The following is a 24,233-nucleotide window of genomic DNA, read 5'->3' on the forward strand; positions in this document are numbered from 1 at the left end:
ATATGCTCCAGAGCTGAAAGTTCTCCCATTTCCTACTTGTAACCATTATTGGTAATGGCTCTTTGTCTGTGATTTTTTATTTCTCTGTAAGTGCCATGTTATCATGAAACTTGTATGTCCTGGAATATTCCTGAGTCCAAAATTTTAAGACAATTTAGGAGTTTGACCACAATTTAAAGGTCTTTATTACCTGCAATATTAAATCTGTTTACTATTCACAGTAACTATTTATGGGGTTTAAGAAACTAAGAAATTGTGAAACAGAAAAAAAACTAGACTTTCTCTCATCACACGGTCAGCTTTTCACTCACAGAGATTTTGGCATTCCTCCACCAGAACATCCCCTGCTCAGCTTCACCAATACAAAGCACTTGCCAGGACAGTCAGCCAGGTTGGACTGAATGTTTCTTAGTGGAATGCTGAGGTTTAGCAACAGTTACTGGGCACACTGCTGAGCTGAACATGTTAAAAAAAAAGAAAAAACCCAGATATGATTTATTTGATCATCTTCCTCACTTTGGTTTAGGTTTCCTTTTTGATTCTCATTCAATCTCAGGCGTTACCACTTGCTTATTTTCTGTCAAGAATGTGAAAACTGTTGTCAAATTTTGTTATTAAAATCAGTGTAGGGCATTGTTAACAACCACTGGTGCACCTTATACACAGTGCGCTGTATTTCACAAGAAAAATCAAGTAGGGTAAGAGGAACTGGGAGGATGGAAGCAGAACAATTATCTATCAACATCAGGTTGCATATCTGATTATCCAGTCAGTATTTTCTGTCTCCAAGAACAACTTCCCACCACAAAACACTCCCACTGCATAGTTCTGTCAGTGTTTGATGCAGCAAGGCTGAACTACACAGGGACTTGAAAGAGCAATCGATAGCACTGCATGCTGCACCTGGACAACATGAAGCTCTCCAGAATAGCTTAGGCTCTCACAGGCTCCTCAGGGATGTTGTTGCTGGAAGAAGGCCAGGACAAGTTTGGGGGGAAGGGAAAAAAGAAAGGAGTTACCACATCATAATTAATCAGGCTGGAGATACAGGCTAGAGATAGCTTCCAATTTCTTAGCAGTGTTTTCACCAATAAAATTTCCCAAGAAAAAAAACTGAGAAATTGAAGCCTGTGAGAGAATACAAAACTACAATTGCACTGCCACAGGGTTGCATTACGGGAAGTGTGTGGACCTTCTCTTCAGCATGTGAATCTCTGACACTCACTGTGCCATTTTAAGCACAGTCTTTCTATTTTAATCACTCCAGAAAAACTGCATCATTGAATTGGCAACTGCATGGCAACTAAAACTGCAAAAACACTAGGAGCAGTTTTCTTTCCTCTTATGTAATTAAAGGACATTTACAACCTCAACTACAAATTAAAAAACAAACAAAATCTAACAAAAAAAGATTACAAAACCAAAAATAATGAAGCAGGTTTGCCCAGGAAGAAAAATAAACTGCACTTCATTGCATTAATTTAAGTAAGCAGCAAGCAATTTTATCTATGCTTTCATTTAGCTACTGTGATTGATTGCTAGTTACTTTTGATTTTCCTGTAAAAAGTTTGATTTAGAGCAACACAAAACTCCTTCAACTGAGTTTTTTAGTTCCAAATAGAACAAAGTCATTAACAGAATTAATAAATTCTGGTTGGTTTCCATTGCCAAGCTTTCTTTAAAAGAAATATGCTTGTTTGGGAAGAAGAAACAAAAAGAAATGTTGCATGGGAAGAAATTGAATGAGCAGGAAAGAATTAATATATCTACAAGACATGAAATTTGACTCATCTGGCAGCTGAAGCCATGCTCAAATTTTTGTATGGAATTTTTATATTCATAATCTATATTGCTGCTTTACTGAGAGCAGATCTCAAGTTGTCAATGCAGGAAGTTTGCTTGTCAAGGGGATTTACTTGGAAATAGTTAAGTCATGTTATGATTTTAGTGTCTTTTCCAAGTTTAAAAAAAAAAAAAGCACTTTTGGATGCAGCACAGAGGCTTTTTTTTCTGATTGCACAAGCTACACTCTTATCACAAGTCTCCCAACAGCAATGCATCCTGTCAGCATGATATTCTGTGGCTATAAGCTCACTTCTCATTCCTCAGCTCACCACTTACCTGTCAGAAAAAACCCAAACTCAGTGTTGTAAGGTAATCCCTACATTCAACCAGCTGTAAAAAAAAATTAGCCTGTTTTTTTAAGATATTCACCATGCAAACTTTGGCTTCACTCTTCACACTTTACTTTTAAGCCTTGTTTAGAACTGTGCTTGCAAGCGCCTCCTCAGTGAAAATCCCAGTGCAGCTGCAAATCCCTCCAGACTTATCATTCTGCAGTGGTCCACAATTCTTCACCTGCCACTGAATTTTCTGTACTATACTGAGATATAATTTGGAGTATGCCGGCACTGGAACATCCAGATACTTACAACACCTGCACTTTTCAGGAATGCACTTATAGCTTGCTGTAAAAACATTTATTTGCATCAAGGTACCCACATTTTCATTTTCACCATTGGCTGCACCCACATTAACACACTATTGCTCCTCCATTCTTCCATTTATACACATCTAATCCAGAAATGCCTCCTCTACTCCAGCCTGCCAGGTAAATGTAGCAAGTTTTCAAATATTTCCTTTCAGACATCATAGCTCTAGTCTCCTTTAGTCTTAATTATTTCACTATCCTTTTCACCTCCCTGAGAGATTTCAGTTAATGACAGTTTTTGTATCTGGTCTCTGGCAAGTCTTACTTTTCTCTATGTGTAGCCCTTGGTACTTGTAATTCATACTGATGCTGCATTGACTCTCCCTTGCTCTGAAGGACTTAACCCTTCATCCCTTCTCTCAGTGATGCATCACCTGGGAAAAAAAGACATTTGCAGGATCTAAAATTCAAGAATTGTTACTGGAGCAGAAAGAGTAAAGGTGGCATGTCTTGCAAAGATGTGCTCTCCCTAAAAAATAAAGCAAAGGTTGCAAAAACATGTTGGCAGAAATGAGCATCTCACACATTACCTGCACTTCCCAAACAAAAGGGTAAGGTGTGCAGGTTTATTGAAGAAAAAAAAAACCCAGCACAGTACAAATTTCCCAAGCATTTTCAACTACAGTTTTCTTGTCAGTGTTTTCAACCTTCCTTGCAAGGAGACAGACACTTAGTTCAATTATTTTACTGCTGAGGTCTAATTTGCATGTGAGTACCTCAAATTAATCCACGCTTTAGATACAAATTTAGGGCTTGTGTACTCATATTCAAACAAAAGTCCTAAAGAAAAGTTAACAAAACCCTCGTGCCAACATGCACCTAAAAGAAGTTATGTTACTGACTTAAGTGCACAACTGAACATTACAAAGCCTATCCTACATAGATGCAATACAAGCAATAGGAAGACAGTAACACCTAAGGGATGATCCAGCAAATCCCTGAAGAAAAAATATTTTGAAGATTTTCTAGAGAACATTTGAAAAAAAACCCAAACAAGTCCACATCTAGATACTCCACAGTTCCCATCAGAGTTTTACATCTTTACCTGAGCACTGCTTTACAGCAATCGGTAGACAGAATACATAAAGACAGATTAAAGACAAAATTCCCTTGGTTAGATTTTGTTATTTTGCTGGAAAACCTTTTAAGGTAATTTTGCAACATCAATATTTATGAATACTTATGTTGATGTTCTTCAAGTTTCTGATGCATCCTAGATGAGATTACAATACTGCATGACTGCTGGTTAACTGTATTTTTCAAGATAAGCAAGCCTAGGAAAAATTTATGTGAAAAAGTGTTCACAGAAGCAGTTACATTCTACTAGCCCTGCAATCAGAGCTTACTTACAGAACCTTATTCAGTATCAAAACAAGAAATGCAGATTCCCCTCTGTGCTTCAAAATTCTTGAGTCATCTTCAGACAGGAACAGCCATTTATTTTTCATCCAACTTACTTTTGTCAGTTTTCAAACAATTTCTGTCCTAGTAAGCACAGAACAAAATTCACCAGACGTCAAGGTGTAAAAGCCAGATTCTTAGCTGCTACCATTAATGAAATCTCAGATGGGAATCTCCCAAAATGGTAAGTTCTTCTTTCACAACCAGTGAAACCTGTAGTTACTTGTCTGTCAAGTTTCAAAGGACCAAAGTGATTTATCTACTCCATATTATGCTTATGGAACAGTAATTTCAAGTCTTGTTAACCCACTGTTCACTTTATGAATTAAGAGTACAGGTTGACCCTTCTTTAGCTGATCAGGCTTACTGACACCAATTAATTTCCAAATATGCAGTATTTTCTCAGGTGTGCTAGTAAAAGTTTAGAAGCCTCATCTAAAAATGAATGATGCATCTTGAATAAAAAAAACACACCTTGTGCAGATATTTATATTTACATACATGACATGCCAGACTAATAGGTTTTCCAATTAATTGGAGGGAGAAACTCACCAACCCTCCTCCTGCCCTCACAAAAAAAAACCCAAAACCAACCAAAAAAAAAAAAAAAATTACATCCCACATAGTGGAATCACTACTTCAAAATTCAGTGGTAAAACCCCCATCAACTTCATTGTGGCCAAATTTTCAATTGCATGCCATGTAGAGAAATACCTCTTTAATTTGCTGCCATTAAGACATAGCAAAATTAGTTTAAGCTTTCTTCCACCCACAAAACTCTCATCCAGAATTCGTCCTAGAACTCATACTTAACTCCAGAGGTGTTTCCATGTTTTATAAAAACACACTAGAGGAAATGCATGAACAATTCTGAACCTGTTTTTCTAATCCTTTCATGCAGACAGGAAGTTCTCCATAAAACAGCAATCAATAGTTTCTCGCTTCCCATTACAGCTGATGGGCAAAACTATTTGTTACTGTGCTATGGGAAACAGTCCATGTCGATACTAAATTACTTTCACTTCAATACAGTTATTTTTTTCTTCTTCTCACTATAAAAACCGTAATGGAAAAAAGACATGAATTCATATTGTATGGAAGGTTTTATTGATTACTAAATTGTTGCTTACATCACTTTAATTCCAATCAAACAAAACTATAAAGAAGCTGTTATTAGACTTGTTTTTGTAAGCCTTTCAGTTGCCAAATACATATTGTTCAGCACAACTCCCACACTGCCAGCAACACAACAGTGTTGTAGCTGCACAGCTTACACTGTATGCTTCAGCATAAGCAAAGAGTGATCTGAAAATTCATCATTTTTACCAGTCATACTTTTTTATGTTACAAACAAAACCCGTTTCCTTACTTCTCTGCAATTTTATACACAGTATAAAACAAATCTCAGGGTTTGTGGCAGAAATTATTTGATCCTATACAGAAGAAAACATCAAATTTTATGAAATTAAGGACATTAATTATTCTCTGCTATTAGACTCCCATTCAAGATTACTTAAACTGACATTGCATTGGGACCCTTTCCAGAAGCATGGAAAATCTATTCATTGGACCAGATCCTCCTCTCTTGCTTCACCTTATGACTGACATGGTCAAATCTAATGTCACTGTGTATCCTACCTGATTGGGCTCATGTCACAACTGACTATCCAGGCTTACTTGGCACTAGAGAAGTACTTTGATGAAATCTGACAATCTTGATGCACCATAAATAATACTTACAGAAGAACATGTGATGATATTCACATTACTGTCAAGGAGGAGAAAAAACTGCTGGGAAGGAAACGAACAAGTAAATCAAACGTTCAAGAATACACACTTAGAACTGGGGCTGCCTATCCTACAGCCAAAAAGGAAACATCCCAAATAATAGTGCATGGCCTTTAATGTATAAACAAAATCTTTACTGAGGGCACAAAAAAGTGGTAACCACTGCCCCAAGATAACAGATTCCTGCAGAAGTCCAGAGAAGAAACACAAATTCTTAAGGAGACTTTCTAATCTCTCTTCAAAATGATAGAGTAAAATACACGCAGTTTCTAAAGCAAAGTGCCAATACAGAAAAGACATGCTAGAACTGTGGCCCATAGCTAGAGCTGTAACTTATCCTTGCTCATTCTGAACTACCAAAAAAAATAGACACTTTAAAAAAAAAAAAAAACCAAGACAAACAAAAAAAAATCCTCAACAACCCCATCTCAAGTAAGCTGTTTCTCTCCACTCTGGCTTCCTAAAGTGGATTTCACTGTGAGCAACAAAATTCTGTATAACACCAATAATTCACTGATTTCTGGAATGAAGCATTAGTAGCAGTATACAACATGCATAAACCACAGTCTGGATTTTTAAGTGTTAACATGGAAAGAACTGTAATCAAGATCCATAAAAATTCAAATTACCACTCAAAAGATGCTTAACCCAACTCGTAAATACCAAATATTCCCCTTCCTATTTTGTGAAGTTGCTTCAACAGTAGCTGTCAACTAAAATTCAGTTATTTATGCAGCATGGACTCCCTTGAAATGACATTGTCAAACATCCAGATTATAAATAAAAGACCTCCTATGTATAATAAAGAAGACAAAAATTGTCATAAGATAAACAACACTTAGTTTTACTAGCTTTTTGTTAAAATTAAATTACAAATAACTCATTTCTCTAACACAAATCCTAGATTTGAAAGAAGTCAAACTGGAAGAGAATAGAAATTATTATGAATTGCTTGACATCAATGCTTGGTATCAATGAGGCCACAGATTAGTTCTCAGCATATACCCAGCGTAAAACTTGCCAATGCAGCAATTAACACTGCCAGCAAAGTTGCCAATAACGGAATGGCCAGATGACAATGATTTTCTCCACTGCCCTGTGAAGAGAAATTACTTTAGAGCAGCACAGACTTCACAGATAAGCAGTAGCAAGGAGGTTTGCATGTTTACTGCTTGTTACATGACTATTTGTAAAGCCAATGAAAGATTTGTCTCTTCAGAAGTACGAACTATCTTTCAGTAACAGTTTATTTTAAATTCTGTCCTAAGATCACGGGAAGACAGCAACCTGTAAAATAAGGCTTAAATGACTTAAGAGCTTTTCCTTGAGCTGACTTTTAAAAGTTCACTGCACTCTACTGTCATATATGCTTTAGATAACTGAAAAGAACAAACAGTTCATCTACAAAGAAAGTAAACCGGTCCTGCAAACAAAATGACTCAACAGCGGTCCTAGCTCAGAAGACCCACTCTGAAACAACATAAACGAAGATGAGTGCTTCCATTAGAAAGCTTTCCTGGGGAAAGATACACTTTGAAGATCCATTTCATCCAATAACACAGCACCAGCAATCCTCAGTGGCCATGTTCCTAAAGCAAACTACCTTATTTTGTGTTGTCCTGCTTGTTTCTAAATTATTCTGTAACTCTAATTTAGTACAGACTTAGCCTATGTACAATAAACAATATTGGTCTAAAATCTGAAAGTGCCCCAAGGAACTTCCAGGAGATGACTTCTATGCATAAATTTGCAATTAACTTTTGAGGTCAAGCAAGGGTGTTTCAGAAAACCTAGCTCATCAAAATATCTTTATAAGAATCTATTGAGTGTAAGTCTAAAAAAATAACCACCTGCACACCTATCTTTTTCATGAACCATGCATATTCCACAAAGTTAAGATTCAATTGGTTTGCTGGAATCGCAACAAAAAAAGACAAAAGGAAAGAGAAATAAAATTTATTATAAAACTTGTTGAAATAGCAATGACTTAGCTGACTTCTTGTTCTGCTGTTCTAGGCAGAACAAAATGTGACTGAATGCTCTCAGGAAAGCCAAAACAAAAATACAGAAGTAGTATGTTGCCGCACTAAAATCTCTTTCTCTTGATAATTTCTGGTTTCCAGCTGACAGGATGGGTTTCTTCAGTCTAAATGAAAAAAAAGAATCTCATAAGTATTACTTTAAACTTGAAACTCACCTATAATTAAGGTTTGGTTTAAAACACTACTTACAATAAAAAGTATCTGCACTCTATTTCATATGTAGCATTATTAATACCTGATCATCTAAATTCATGTAATTAATTTACCCAAATTAAATTTTCTATCATCTCACTGTCTGAAGTACATAACAGTGCTTGTTCTGTTCTTGTCTTTTTTTTTCCAATCAGGTTGCCAGTGGCATTTCCAAAACAACATGTGGTTATCAAAGCACATGAACAGGAGTTGCCAGTGACAAACCTTCCAGACATATCCACATCAGTACTAGTAATCAGTGTCATGGTCCGTATTTTGCCCATCTTCAAAATGGATAAAAAAATTCCTGATTCTTTTACTCCAGGTCTAATTCAGCACAAAATTCCAACATTTAATGAAAATTCCTATGTTCTTTATATTGAAGACATACACTGATAAACTATACAATCATCTGTTGTCTTCTCCACTGGTGAATTAATTCAGATTTTAGAATAACAGTTTGAAAATAAGCTCTTTACTCTAAATTCCAAAAACTGTCAAGGCCAATAACTAATCCAGATCATGTAAGTAAGTACAATAAACTTGTAAAGTGAAATAATTTTGCTGATTCCCATGTTTTTATCAATACAACCCCACACAGTTCCCCATTGGGTTCAAAACTCAATGTACATTATTGTATTCAGATCTCTCGAAACTTCACCACAAAGATCTTTTACAGAAGAGTTCACACCCGTGACACTTATTTGTACTACAGCAGATAACAATAATTAGGAATGCAGAAATTAGCTACTGTCCTGTTAATGCTAATACAGAGGTCTTTCCAACTTCAACAAAATGGACTACGTAAGTCTGAACATGTCCCCTACTGACATGTGTTATATTTCTCTGAATTTTTTTGATTCTATGAAAACACTTTAAAAAGACACTTTGACATACCGCAGTATCATCTTCTTTGTATACTTTTATGGTTTTATCAGCTTCAGCTGTTAGCAATCTGCTTTCTGACTGGTCAAAAACACAAGCAAATATTCCTGATTCACTGTCCAAAGAACCCGGCTGTACAGCTGCATGTACTCTCTGGAAATTGTATCCTGTTCTCCAGTCCCAAAGGTGCATAGTACCATTATCAGCTACAACAAACAAACAAACAAACTCAGTATTTTGACCAGTTAATTTCTATCTGTTTTCTAAAAGCAGCATCATGAACAACTAGTAAATACATCAGGAATACATCACACAACGTTCATGTAGAATAGCTCAGTGCAACCTATAAATTTTCCTATTTTCTGCAGTTTTCCTTCCTCAGAATCTCATCTAGATTTTCATCAGATAACCAGGAGCGATGATATACTACATCACGGGGAAATTGCAACAAGTTGCTTTGGAGGCACAGTTAAGGACTGGCATTCTGAATATCAAGCTCCCTGCTCACTAGCTCCACTGAAGTTGAATCAAGAGGCATCATCCTCCCAAAAAGATTAAGGACATTAAGAACTCTTACTTAATGCAAAGTAGGTTTACTGTTTGCAGAGATTTTATTCCAATTCCAGTTTAAACAACTGCCAGTATTGCTGCTACTGGCAACAGCTACAGAGCATTCACAGCAATCTGAACTCTCTATTAAGGACACTTTCAAGAAAATTTTTCAGTTACAAAACCCAACACCCTTCAAAAGCATTATCTAGCCAAAACAGATCTATTAAAAATTAAATTTCTCCACAGCTGCCAGCTAGACAAGAAATCCAGATGTTTTAAGAAGGGTGTTTCTATAGTAGAAAACTCCAAGTAGAATCAACTTCTTTTAATTCAGCATTGCCTTCTGTGAAGCTGCTGTAGATAGTGTGAGGATGTAAAGGGGAGAATTGATACTCAAATTTTAACGTTTAAAAAGTTGCAACTAATATTATTAAAATGATAATAGCTTTTTTATGTGGAGAAGGTGTTTTTTTAAGACTCAGCTACTACTAACACAAAAAGGTCTTACAAGGATGTTCTGAAAGTGTCTTCAAATAATAATAATGACGCAAAAGTCCATTTCAGTATTTTGTGAAGTTCTTGTTCTTATTTGGGATAAGCCTGTTGTCAAATACAGCTTTATCCAAATTTTAAAATCAAGGGGCCCTTTTACACATAGTTGGAAACACAACCAGAGTAAGGTGACAATGCAATTGGCTGTTTCCTAGCTCCTTCTTAGCACATTTCCATCTTATGCCACATCACTATCCTACAGGACCAAGGGCACATGGGACCAAGTGACTTGTTCCCAATTTGCTTTAGCAAGATGCTTCTATATCCTCTATCCAGTCTCACTGCATCAACATACAGCTAACTCTAGAGAAGGTACTAATTACCAGCAGATAATAAAGGATGGACTCTGGAGCCTTGCAGCAGCAGCCTGCTGAGAAGAAGAAACCTCTTCCTTGCAGAACATTAGAAGTCCTTCAAATTTATTTTATTTGCATGCAGCTCAGAAACACCCAAGGACATGAAAGTGGCCCTTCATACTCACTACGAAATGAAATGGAGCTGGCTAAAGGAAGCTGACAGGCCCAGATAAAGCAGAGCTCCATGAGCATCTATGTCTAAGGACCTCCAGCCTCATGTACAGGGGGAGAGAAGAGGAATGTGTATCTCTCATTTTTACCTCCTGAGACCAGAACACCATCGGAATTTACAGCCAGTGTGTTTATAATAGCATTGTGACCAGAGAGATTCTGAATGAAGTTTCCATCTGGGAATTTCCACTGCTTGATATTATCTGGAGAACCAGATGCAAATGTGTAACTGAAAGAAAATAAGCACAGTATATTAAAGCTCAAAATAGCTGTAGTGAGAGCAAATGTCCTTCATTAAAACTATTGCTAAATGCTAGTTCCAAAATTACTTAATATTGAAACTGCTTTTCTGACATGTTTACTTCACATGAAATTAAAGAATTTTGTGAAGTCATGAATTACCCATTTCTACAGTTTTATTTCTGCTTCATAAACTAAACTTTATAGTATCCTGTATGCTGTAGGATTTAATATGCAAACAAATATTTAAAATGCATGTTAAGTTCTCTTCAGTTGTTATTCTGCCAAATTTTCAGGTATAAGGGCATCATCAGCAAAGGAAATAGGAAAAAAAAGGCAACAAGCCCCAAGCATAGGCTAATGGCTAGTCTTCCAAAATTACATAAGCAAGGAAAAAGCCCTGCAAAAATTTAACTAAACAAGACAACTTCTTCCCCTGAGTTACCCCAAAACAAAAATTTCATTCATTTTAAGATGTGCAAGCAGTTACATGTTTATTTGGGTAGCACATACAAAAGCCTGTAGGAATACTTTCATTTGCCACAATGTCCAGGGAATTTGATGTCTATTTAAAAGATACCACAAATAAAAAATTGAGCATTACAAGAAAATACCACAACATTAAAAAAAAACAGAAATACTGAACTATAGGCGGACAGTTGCTGCCGTTTGACAAGAACACTTCAAGTTTATTTCCACAAAGGTAAAATTCAGGTGAAACCTGAATTACTTTTTTAAAGAATGCAAGTAAAACTAGGGTTTTTTTCTATAGCTAACAGGATATACAATTTTTCAGGCACACATTGGAACAAAGTTTATTCATATCCAAGATTCTGAATTTCTGATAGAAATGATAGAATATAATTTTAAAATATTAAAGGCATAGAAGTTATCAAGTTCTACGTGAATTCCTTTTCTCCACTGTTTTGATGGAGATTCAAACAGGCAACTGCTGTGCATCAAAATACAGCATCTAAATTCAGAGTGCTTCCAAGAACATCTGCTTCAAATCTTTAATTCTCACACTAAGTTTTTTTTTAAGGTCAGTTAGATTGAAATGTCTTGTGCAGTGAATATTGAAAACAAAGGCCATTTTATTAATCACTGTCTCCTTTAGCATTAATCACACATGTGCAATGGCATGTTACAAAACTACTGCAATTCCTGCTCACACCCATTCAGTTACATATTTATTGTTAGCCTTATAGGCACTGTATCACCAAGTTTTAAGGACTGAATGAAAGGCATACATCTAAGTAACTCTGTGGGATAACAAGACATTCTCAGAATTGCTAATGTACACTGATGCCAATACTGGGAAGCACAATAAGTGCAGTAAAATTAATCTGATAATTAATATGTACATTTTTGCATCATCCTAAGTGCATTAGTTTCTCACATTATTCTGTTCTACCATTCTACCCATTCACATTGGGTCTCTTCAATTCTCAAAGAACTGTGAAAGCATAACAGAATAAAGAAAACTTACTGTCTTGGATGTAGCACTACTGCTCTTACAGATTTCTTGTGATTTGTTAAAGTAACACGAGTTTTTCCTGCCACCAAGTCCCAGAGCCGTATGGTAGTATCATGACTGCCTACAATGAGAAGAAAATTTTTAAAAAAACAGTAGAAACCATTGTCTTGATTTTATCATAATCACTACTTTGCTAAGGCAGCCAAAATGATGTGAAAAAGACAGAAATATTATGCTAATGCCACCTCACATGAAGAAGATGCCGGATTGCAAAAGTATTTTTACTCAGTTTTAAATCCAAGAGCTAGGAAGTTACACTGCAAAGCTGGATTTTGACATAATAGGAAAGAAGATGAACACTTAACCACCAGTACTGGACACTCCTTAACTGAAATGGGGAAAACTGAAGTATCACAGAAAATGCAAGTCTCAATATATACTATAACACAAATGAAAACACCAGAAAAAAGGAAGTGCAGAAAAGCATTCAAATAATTCACAGCCATATTTGCTTAAATATACCGTTAATAGTATGTAACAACCATTGCATGGTCCATTTTCAACAGAAACTGAAATGAGATTTGAGCAAATTCACCAAGATAACATTATGAACATCGCACAATTATGGAACAAACACATTCACCATTAGGTTTTTCAATCATGTTACTCATGAAACCATGCCTACTATACCTGTAATAATTTGTGGTTCTGCAGCTTGGCACTTCACAGTTGCTACTGCATTTGTGTGTCCTGACAGAGTGTGCACACTGGCTTTTGTCCTTACATCCCAAATCTATGAATTCACAGCAAATATGTCAGAAGTCAGTAACAGGTGCATATTCAACGTGTTTTAGGCACTGTCTCATTACATAATTCCCTAGCCATAGTCCTACAGATTAAAAAATGGTATTTAGGTGGTATTTTTCACACAACTGTTTATCACACAACTGCCTCAGGTGGCAAATTTCAAAGGGAACAGGAACCTGCCAGTGAACTTCCAGGCAAATGGATAATTTAAGTCACCATAGTCTCATACCACCTTCTAAATACTAAGCAATCCTACATATACTATGTAGTCTACCTACCAAATTAAGAAATAAAACGTTATCCTGAAGTGATATAGCATGTTTGTGCATTTGGGCTTCAATTTTATGAATGTAAGACAAAGGTAACACAAATAATCTTCGTATTCCATCTAAATTGATGATAACTTAGTCAAAGTGCTCATTTTTACAAATGAAGATACTGAAATACACACATCAAGATGTCAAAACACAACAGCATTATACTTACTCGTGCTGTTGAATCTCTGCTACATGTCACCAGCACATCTATTGTTGGATGCAAGTCTAAGCCATAGACAGCACTTAGATGACCATGGTAATGTCTGATAACCTAGATGAATAAAAACCAAGCAAACTAATAATTGAAAGAATATTCTAAATACTTTGATTTCTGTATTTGCTACTACCAACTCCTTCAAGTAAAGAAACTGCAGCTTACCTTATTGTATTCAAGATCCCAGCACTTCACTTGTTTGTCTTCTCCACAAGAAAAGAGGTATGGACTTCTTGCACTTACTATCACCCCTCGTACAGTACTGATGTGTCCCGTCAAAGACAATTTCAATTTGCCACTAGCAAGGTCCCAAATCTGCACCAAAATAGGTATTTTAAGGTAGACAGGAAAAAGCTACACAGTTAAACAGCCCAGATGTAACTGATCCTGCTGCAACGTAAGTTAAAAATACAGTATCATAAACTTGCTCTCCAGATACTAGAATGTAATAAATGAAAACACAAGAAAAACTAGTGCTACTCCACAAATCCTTTATGACAAGGTAATAAAAGAAAAAATGTTCTGCAGTTCACTACTCCACAAACAGTAAACAAGAGATTGTTTCTAAGAGCTGGAAACATTTTTAAATAAAAAGAGAACTAAAAAAAAACAAACCCCCCTCCCTGCAAACTTTTTCAGTCTTTTCTTCCAACCTCTTACCTTTATGGTTCTGTCAGCAGAGCCAGTAACAAACCACTGATTTCCTGGTTCTACTGCAATACATCTCACCCAGCCCAGGTGACCACTGATAACCTTCAGAAAGAGCAAAAAAAAATTCTAGATCAGAAATAATACAATACCTTTTGATGTAATTTTCCTTCTCCAACACTGAAATTTGCTAGTATTTATCAAGAAAACTCAAATGTGAAATCAGATCTGAAGACAGCTTGATTTCTACTTCAGTTAAACAAAGAGAAAACTAGAAATTTACATACGCCAGACCTGGGGAAGCTGCAGTATGTAAGGATCCTGTTCCCATAAGCAACTTTTTCACATGCTTTGAGAGTCAACAACACTGTGGCTCAACACTCAAGGCTTTGCAGAGAAAGACTGTATTTGATCACAGATTCCTTATGCTGCTGTATAGTGCTTATGCAAAGAACAATTTTAAAAATATTGGCAATTAAATCACATTTCTATATAATAACCTCTTAAAGCACATCATCACCTTCTCTTCCCCAAAACAAGGGGTAATACGAGAGTTGGACACTTTCCAGTAATAAAACAATGGAGACCAATCTCACAAGAAATAGCCAATACATGCTTTGGAGAATTTAGGGAAACAGGCTGCTGAAAGCAAAGTCAGACAGCTAAAACCAAGCCCCATTACTAGTTTCACAGATGTCATGTCTCATGTACTCTCATACAGTTAATCTCAAAAGATTTAAAACACAACAAAGCTTCTTAAGCAGAAATATCTTGGAAAGGTAAAGTGGCCTTTTCTGATCACATGAGACCACAGATATAACATTTTAAGATAAATGTCTAGGTTTCTTCCTAATATAGGAATAGAAATGGGCTTTTCTGGGGAGAAATCTAAGAAATAATTCATTTTACCTATTTTGAATTCACATCTTTCATAAACAACTTCAAACCAAGCTCAGGAAAACCATTTGAAATGTAAATCTAAAGCAACAGATACATGAAATCCACATTTGGTGTTCTAGCTGTGCTACTATTTCCAAGCTGTCTGAACAGTCTTTTGCCTTGTTGAGCATGGATTTTGACCTTCATTAAAATAAGCCTTCACTAAAACTGTTTATATGTTTATTAGTCCAGTGACTTCAATTGTATTGACAGCATTTCTCTGAAAAGAAAGTGCTCCTAACAAGGAGGCATTTTTCTCAATTTTTCATCTGTTTACCATAAATCTCACAGGTTTATTTTAGTGCCATTTCTTTCAAATGGCATTTACCTTAATTTTTATAGCAAACATGTTCAAATCATGCTGTATTTAGAAAACTTATATACTTCTTGGAGCCCAAGTGTTTTTCAAAAAATTGCATTAAAGGTTAGCCTTCAGATTTCTGACTTATACAGCAAACTTTCCACCAAATTTATCATAACATAGCTACAAGAGTAAAAAAGAGGTTCAAAGAGAGAGTGTGTGCATACAATTAAGTCGTGATCACTTTTTCATCACCTTTTAAATCATATTTGACTATATTTTTATGAGTGAAAACAAAAAATATGATTAATAATTTTACATAAAATATGTTTACTTTTATGTGCATGTTTGTGTCATGTAATTTCTGACTTACTCTGTATAGTTTCCAAGGTGGATGCCACTGAGGTTTCGGCATGGTTGGAGCCTTCTTTGGCATCAGTGCAGAATTTTTGTTTCCACCAGCTTCCACCATAGCCTGTAAGTTAAAAGAAGGGTTAGTCTTCTGGTTTGTAGCTTATCTCTTTGCCCAAAGCCTAAAACTTTCTCATTTTGCCTTCTCAATACTGATTAAATTTAGTCAGTCAAGAGATCTCCACACAACACACACAGCCCAGGAAGCAATCTGGTCAACACCATGTACTATTCATGTTTGATGTGAAACAGACTCACCACAGACATCCCAGCAGGTTGTGAACGCTCAGATATTCCAGCATGCCTGTAAATGTCACCCACACCAGCAGCTGTCCGGTTTGCATCCAGCCTAGGATGAGTGAAAATGGTTCATGGATCAACTTTCTCCTGCTAAGTGAAAAGACATCACAGGGCTGCACCCAGCTGAGTGTTCTACACCTCTCAGGATGGAGAGTGCGCACAACCTCTCCTGCCACCCTGTCCAAGGCTTGACCACCCCAAGGTACAGATACCCACAATACCATTTTTTTCTTCCAACTAAACAAAATCTCCCTTGTACCAGCTTCCACCCACTACCTCTCATGACAATACAAAAAAAAAAAAAACAAAAACCAAAAAAACCAAACCAACAAAAAAACCAGAACAATAATGCCTGTCCACACTAAAAGCAGTTTCTTAAGGAATAGCTGAACTAGTCCAAGCAGCTCTTATTCCAGCATCTGTGATTTGCCCTGAAATTCCCATAGATAACCGTGTCAATGAGGTAACAGAGCAGTACCTGGACTGGGAAGCAGGAAGTGCTACAGCTAAGGACTGTGCTGCAGATTCACTTGGCATCCTCTGGACCTTAGTATCTGCTGTCAAAGCCACACCTTGAAAAAAAACCAAAACAAACCACATCAGAAACAAAGACAACTCCTTTAAACAGGAATTCAAAAGTGTGGTATACAAACATATATATACACATATACCTGCGAACAACGGCCTGACACACCTGTAATATTAACTCTCATCCTTCAATAACATTGTCACATCCAGTTCAAATCTACTGAAATCTTTATTTTGGCACAAATCCTTTCCATCTTGATCTATTATATATGTGAGTACAAAATTCTACAGTATAAAACAGTACGGCAGTAAAAACAAACAAAGAAAAAGTCTAATTACGAGCAGCATCCATCTTTATATCCAGCTGCAACTGCTATGGAAATCCAAACATCACAGAAATAAACACAATCTTGTGAAACATTTGCTAACTTAGGCCCTTTAGTACAATTTATAATCCATCCCTATGCAGTGTTTGGCATCATGCAGTGGTGCCAGAACTACAAAAGGTTTAGTCCTACTGAAGTAAGAATGTCAGGCTACATCTTCAGATTCTTAACCTTATCTCAAGAAAAGCAGGTATTGTCTAAAAAAAAAAAATTAAAAATGCTTTGTGAAGTATAGTTTTGGTGCAGACTGGTGAATTTAACTCATCACTTTACTTCTTTTCCTAACCAAATTTCTGTCAGTTAACAACAAACTCAGTATTTGGGCAAAATATTCAGGTTAAAACAAGAAACAGCACAAACAACTATGCCTGCTTTTTTAATGGTTGAAGGTTCACTGAACACTCATATCTGTTAAGTTACAAATCAAGACAACAGATTTTCCACTATACTCATAATAAACTTAAGCACAATGAAAGATCAACAGCTAAAACTAAGCTCTTACAAGAACAGAGCAGGATCAATCTGTAACAGTGGCAATTAGCAATGGCCAGTGTGACAACACAGAAACATAACCCGTACAAGCACAGGCAAATGACACTAAAATTATTACACCCTCAAGTCTCTTCCCCAGAGTATGGTGGTGAAACCTGCACATTTCTGCTCTGGTGATGAAAAGCAGGCAACATTCCACTATTATTAAGTATATATTCACATCAAGAGGAAGCCTGCTCCTGCTAAGATGAAGGGTACCTTGTTCATACAGGAACCCAAAAAATCTATGTAAACACTTGCAAAATTTTACTTACCAGGCCCAGATGGGTATGGGTGTGTACCAGTTACCATATACTCAACTTCTTGTCCTAAAGGGCAAGAGAATGTTATATTAATAATTACATTTATACTGCACTGCAAACAATGCACTCCAACAGCAAATAGATGAAAAGAGAGCAGATCATAACACAGCAGAAGAAACCAGTAACCACCTCCAAAGTACTCAGACATTTCTCGTTTTCATTAATTTAATTTGCTCTGGTTATCTCCATCTTAGTAAACTCAACTGTAAAAAAATAATTAATTTCACTGGTGAAGCTACCTGTTATCAAGGGGACTCAATAGAAAAATTTTCATACTTCCTTTGAAGCAGATATAATGGAAAAGGATTCAAGTATACAAACAGCATGGGTGTCTGAAATGTAAGCTAGTCGGTTGTCTATGCTGTCAGAATTGAAAAAGTTTCTTCTTAAAAGATTTTTAATTCTCTGTCAACAGGTTTCACTTTCACAATACTTCCAAATGAAGCACCTTAGGCAGAATCTCAGTACCAACTGAGTATCAATTGCCTCAACTAAAACGAAGCAGCATTTTTAGAAGAGAAATTTTAATATGTGAGCTACCTAATACATACACATTTTATAGATCACAAAACATGTTGAAAAAAACTCTACAGATTTGAAATGTTTCCTGGTTTAAAATTTTCACAGCTAAAGGACTGTAAATATACTATGAAACAAAACTAAAATAACAAAAAAAAACACATAAAAATGCCAAAACAAACAAAAGCCAACAAAAGAGCATGTTCTTAATGATCATGAACTTGCAAACAGAAGAAATATAATACTCAACTCTAACCTAAGTACACCACATACTAACGTTACCAAAAATTACTCTTTTCACCAATTAATCATTATAAAAAACCCACAGCACACAATAACTCCTTCTTTAAAACAAACTTTTTCTGAATCACTTCTCATGTGGACTCTAGCAAAAAAAATACCAATCAAAAAAGGTTTTTTTGATTTCTGATTTATCTCCAGTGTATTAACACCGCACTGCATTCTGCAGATTTTACATCAGTGAGATTGTTACAAAAGAAAGGACAAATGTACCACTAAGGTCAAACTAACCTTGATTTCCAGAATACTGTTTGTGCCCATAGGGATCCCCAGTGTTGGGGCCTCCTTTCTCCCTCAGGTTCTCTTTGAGAGTGGGCATGTGTAGCACTGAGCCGTACTCCGTGCGCAGCTTGACTGCCATTTTCACCTTGTGACTGTGAGAAGAGTAAAGCATTAAACCCCAGTTTTTGAACTGTTACCAAGTTTTGAAATATTTTAGAGAGAATGTCCTAAAACATACATTACAACTCTAATACTTATCTCCCCTCAAAATTACACTGTTAACAGTACAGAAACACCTACATTTCTGACTTGGGTGGAGCAATCATTTAACAGAGTTTAAAATTTCACTCAGCGCAGCAGCACTTACCTTTCTTCATCCAATGGGATAGGCTTGGCATTATCAGCTACAAACATGTCATGGGTTCTCTTCAAAGACCTGAACACAAGTGTGTGCACAGAATGCTTTTGGACTTCCTAAAATAAAGACAAGACAATTTAAGTATGTTTGAACAGATTTAAATGAAAAACCGAACACTGAAACATAAATTGAAATGAGCAGCAATTTCAAATCTCAGTTCTATTACAGGACACGGAACCATTCAGTTCACAGAAGACATTAATCTTCGTGGAAACTAAAAAATCTAGTTATTGCATTAGTTATTTTACTTCAGCATTTATTCAAAACTATATACTATCCCTTGAAAACTTACAAGGATTTGAAAAGCAAGCCAAAAACTTTGATCAAACTTTCTGCACTGGTATCTACATGACAAATCCATGAGTATAAAAGCTTTTATCCCATGTCCTTCCCATTTCTGTTTTTACATGTAAGCAATAAAGACTTCAATTCTGAAACAAAAAACACCTGTAAATTTTCCTCCCCTGCCACTGTAAAAAGAACGCAGGCAATCACGAATTTCTGTGTGCAGTACCACTTCATGTTAACATGGCTAATTACCACACAACAGCAGCAGCTGCTGACACCACAAATGGAGTAGGTAACACCATCTCTCCCCAATTGGGAAGAAGCTTCTGCCACTAATTTCTGACAGATGCTTTTCTGTAAGAAAACAGTTCATAGTGTTGCATCAGGCAGCAGTCATTGCACTTCCTTCTATAATGCTGGCAGCCCCACATGCTTTCAGAGGCACATGATATTCACCCCACAGTAAAGATTCTACAACCTATAAAATCACTGGCCTTCTCCACAGCTGTACTCCCAAACCCTCACAAAAAAAAGCTGAGGTTTCCTTTATGGGCTAGCAGAGTCAGTAGCTCTCCGGTGGTCAAACACCACAGCATCACTTCCCCACAGTCACACAACCTGCTCACTTGGCAGCGGCTTACAAGGATCATCGAGTTCAACTCCAGGCCCTGCACAAGACACCTCAAGAGTCACAACCTGTGCCCAAGAGCACTGTCCAAACATTCACTCAACTCTGTCAGGCTTGGTGCTGTGACCACTTCCCTGCGGAGCCTGTTCCAGTGCCCAACCACCCTCTGGGTGAAGAATCTTTTTCTAATATCCAACCTAAACCTCCCCTAACACAACTTCAGGCCATTCTCCTGGATCCTGTCCCTGCTCACTACAGAGATCAGAGCCTGCTCCTCTGCTTCCCCCTCACGAGGAAGCTGTAAGCTGAAATGAGGTTTCCCTTCACTCTCTTCTCCAGGCTGAACATGGCAAGTGACCTCATCCATTCCTAACGTTTTCCCTCTAGAGTATTCATCTCCATTTCCTTTATACCCTTTTCTGAAGTTGTGGCACCCGAAACAATACCCAGCACTCGAGGTGAGGCCGCCCCGCGGGACAATCCCCTCTCTTGACAGGGTAGCGATGCTTAGCCGGATGCCCCCGTGCACCAATTTCGCATTCGGCACAAGTCTGGCAGAGTAAACCCGCTGCCCACTGCTCACTCCCGCCCCAGACACGTACGCTCCGATGACCCACACCCGCTGCGTCCTGCGGGCACCTCGCTGTCCCCAGGCCGGACCGGGCGGGGGCTGCTCAGATGGAGACGCCGCCAGGGTCCATCCCTACAGCGGCCTTTCCCACCCGGGGGATAGCGAGGGTGGCGGGTGCGGGACGGCGCTTCTCCCGCCCGGCCCCACTGACCCGGCCCCGCTCCCTGGTCCCGCCAGGGGCGCCTCAAGGACATGACAGAGTGGATGCGCTCCCCCGTCCCTCACCTCCGCCATGGCGCCGCCGAACTCCCCCCGCCGCGGCCACTATGGAACCACTTCCGGCGCCTTCCCGCGCCGCACCGGAAGTGACGCATGGAGGGAAATGGGCGGAGGCGCTAAAACGGAGGGGCGGGCCTTATGGCGACCGGTCTACTCGCTGTACGGGGGGTCCCGGGTTCGAGCCCCGCTGGAGCTGGCGGATTAGGCGGTGCGAGTCACTTCATCAGTGTCTACAAATATATAAACAGGTGGTGCCAAGAGAACGGAGCCAGGCTCCGCTCGGTGATGCCAAGCGGTAGGACAAGAGGCAGCGGGCAGAATCTGATGCACAGGAAGTTCTACCTTGAACATGAGGAAGAACTTTTTTACTGTGCAGATGATCGTGCAGCGGCACCGGCTGCCCAGAGAGGTCGCGGAGTCTCCCTCACTGGAGATACCCTCTGGACATAACCCTGTGCCGCGTGCCCGGACATAGAGTGGACCCGGCAGGTGGGACCCAGTGACCGCACTGCGCTCCCCGCAGCCCGAGCCGTCCCTCCCGCGGCGCTGCGGGCGGCTGTCCCGGCCCTGGGGGCAGGCCGTTCCCGGCAGCGGCCGGCAGAGGGCGCTGTGGCGCTGCGGGAGCGGCGCCGCCTCAGCCGGAGGGACTGAGCGTGAGCTGGGCGGTCCCGGCTTGGTTCCGAAACCATCGCCCTTGGCAGCTGTCTGGGGCCGTGCAGCTACAGGTGTCAAGTGCCGCTTTCCTCGTGAGTTCTCGAGGGTAAAGCAACGCAACTTTGAACCGCGGTAATATTGGATGTTAACCATTATAGCTGATCATTTGGGAAGAGTTAGGCTCCAAGGACCTAATTTCGATGGAAAGTGAAGCGTGTGAACGAACGAGCTGTCAACCCCTGCAGTTCGTGGCAAAGTGCTGGTTGTGAAAGGGCAGAGATTGTAATTCTCTTCCAAATGTACCCTGGTACTCCATCTGATACTTCAATTCATGAGCAGAATAACCAAATGCATCCGTGCAAATTTCAGATAGGGACCTACTTTCTCCACATACACTCATCTGCTCTTAATTCTGGGAAATCTTGTCCTCCTGAGCAGTAGCTGGGATTTGGCAAACTCATCTTTTGAGCCACTCCATCGTGATGCTCTTCTTTACTACTAAACCAGCCGCTCTGTCTGCTTGCCTGCATGCCTGAGCTGTGAACAGTTTACAAAACGATCTGAGCTAGAAGTAATTCAATGCAACATAGCTGGTTCAAACCTGCTGTCTTTATTAGCTACAGGACAGCGCTAGCCTGGGATTATTTCTGGTACACAGCTTGGCTGCTTGACATAAATATAGTATCTTTTCTGCAGCTGGTGGGTCACTTCTGGTTTGTATTTAGTAATTTAGGATACAATGATGGAAACGTGCTTGAAGTGGTTTTGAGCCCCAGCTCCCATTCTAGGTAGAGGTGGGGAAGAGATGCCAATTACATTGTGTCAGTAACGGTGGAGAACTATTGCCAGCTCACCTTTAAGCCAAGGCAGCCAGGTTTCATGTTCAACAGGTCAGCCTATTTTGGTAGTCCCTCTGGTGAGACTGGCAGTCCCTGCTGGATTTCAGAGTTTCCTGTAAAGATCAGCACAGCACCTCGAACGGGGGAAGCATTGTCTGTCCTTGCTTAAAGTGCAACCTAGAATGCAAACTCCACAGGGTAGTGTGTCAAGATGGGGCAAGTTTCTTACATCCTCTTGGGCTGATGAGGTCAGACTGAAGATACACAACATTTGAAAGGAAATTTGAGGAGGGCTAGGGATTTCAAACAGGTTTATCTTTCTTTTTTAAGGTTGCACACAGATTAGCATGTGCCTGCTTGATCACTCAGTTGACTGGTGCATTTGATATGTGGAAATGGTTTAAAGGCTAGGTTCTGGCAGTCTATAGAGTTGTTTCCTTCCTATTTTCTGTTGAAAGAAATCAGACTTATTTCCACTGCCTTTTAAAGGGAAACCAAATTTGAAATATGCACTCTCATAGCAAAACAAACAAAAAAAAATTATATTTAGCAAGAAAACTTTTCTGTGCTTGTTATTACTGTTATAGTATTCACATGGTCCTGGAGTTGCTGTAGTTTTCTAGTTTTTTTTAATGCATAAACATTCCCCTCAGAAATTTATAATCTGAACTTGTTTCCCGTTATCCTTGTAATGCTTTGGAAACTCAGAGGACAAATTAATATTTTCTGAGATTTCAGAATCCAGTTAGAGGACAAATTCAATTTTTTTTTATTTTTTTTCCTAGAAGGTTTAGTCTAAGGTCAAATTTAGTTCTGGAACATCAATAAATCATGCCAGTAATATTAATAAGAATATGCACTTAATTAATTTTCCTTATTACATATGGCTTCTTGATGTGTTCTTGCATGTCAGCTACAGCTGCAATTGTGGAAATAGCTAACTATTTTTTAATAAGTACTATTTCATAAAAGGTTACTAGAAAATTGGATGAACTTTTTAGTGTTATATTGAAGCCAAAGTGAATAGCCCACTCATTAATGTTGCTCCCAGAACATGGAGATAGCATTAATTATCATTTACAAGAAACCTTTGAAGTAATATTTGCTACTAAAAGTAAATAAGCAGTAGTAGTAGTAAAAGCAAATAAGAAAAAAGTATGTTCATCTCAGCAGAGGTGAACGTTTAAGTTTACAATATCATTTTCATAGGATGACACTATTACAACACTACTGGTTTAAAAGAACATTTCTAAATCAACAGCTATTTTTAAATTGAAATGCTATAGCTCAATGTAAGCCAAGAAGGTTCTGTACCCTAGGCCTCAATGGGGGATACATTCAGCTCTGAGGAGCCGTGATCTGGTGATCTCGACTCACCTGGGGACAGGGGGTTTGTGTAAAGAGGGTTGCATCACTGCCAGCACAACAAATACCAGGGCAGCGAGCAAACAGTCGTTCCTCAAAACACACATACGCCTCTGCCAGTAAGTGCCTTTTTAGTACAAAAATACTGTACAGAGGGGTGTCCTGGAACACCAACAGGTCCATGGAGTATTACTGCAGTTTCTAGGAGGCGTGCTGTGGTATCACCACATTAGCTCTGGGAACACCTTCTCATTAGCCACATGAGTTGGAGGAGGGGGGTATGAAGGGGGAGAGATAG

General features: G+C 38.4%; 1 protein-coding gene across 1 annotated transcript; it reads right to left on the bottom strand.

Moving 5' to 3' along the window:
* Window positions 1–6,503: 6,503 nt before the first annotated feature.
* On the bottom strand, window positions 6,504–21,195 carry PLRG1 (pleiotropic regulator 1). The gene is made up of 15 exons (XM_058838291.1): window positions 21,084–21,195; window positions 19,261–19,367; window positions 18,903–19,045; window positions 17,805–17,858; window positions 16,563–16,656; window positions 16,043–16,133; window positions 15,747–15,848; window positions 14,146–14,238; window positions 13,651–13,800; window positions 13,441–13,542; window positions 12,838–12,940; window positions 12,160–12,268; window positions 10,520–10,659; window positions 8,812–9,005; window positions 6,504–7,826 (listed from the first exon to the last, which is right to left on the bottom strand). The coding sequence occupies exons 1-15, from the start codon at window positions 21,090–21,092 to the stop codon at window positions 7,767–7,769; spliced, it is 1,551 nt and encodes a 516-aa protein (XP_058694274.1). The 5' UTR covers window positions 21,093–21,195; the 3' UTR covers window positions 6,504–7,766.
* Between the last annotated feature and the right edge of the window lie 3,038 nt (window positions 21,196–24,233).

The sequence above is a fragment of the Poecile atricapillus genome, chromosome 4 (genome assembly GCF_030490865.1).
Source record: "Poecile atricapillus isolate bPoeAtr1 chromosome 4, bPoeAtr1.hap1, whole genome shotgun sequence".
Lineage (NCBI taxonomy): Eukaryota > Metazoa > Chordata > Aves > Passeriformes > Paridae > Poecile > Poecile atricapillus.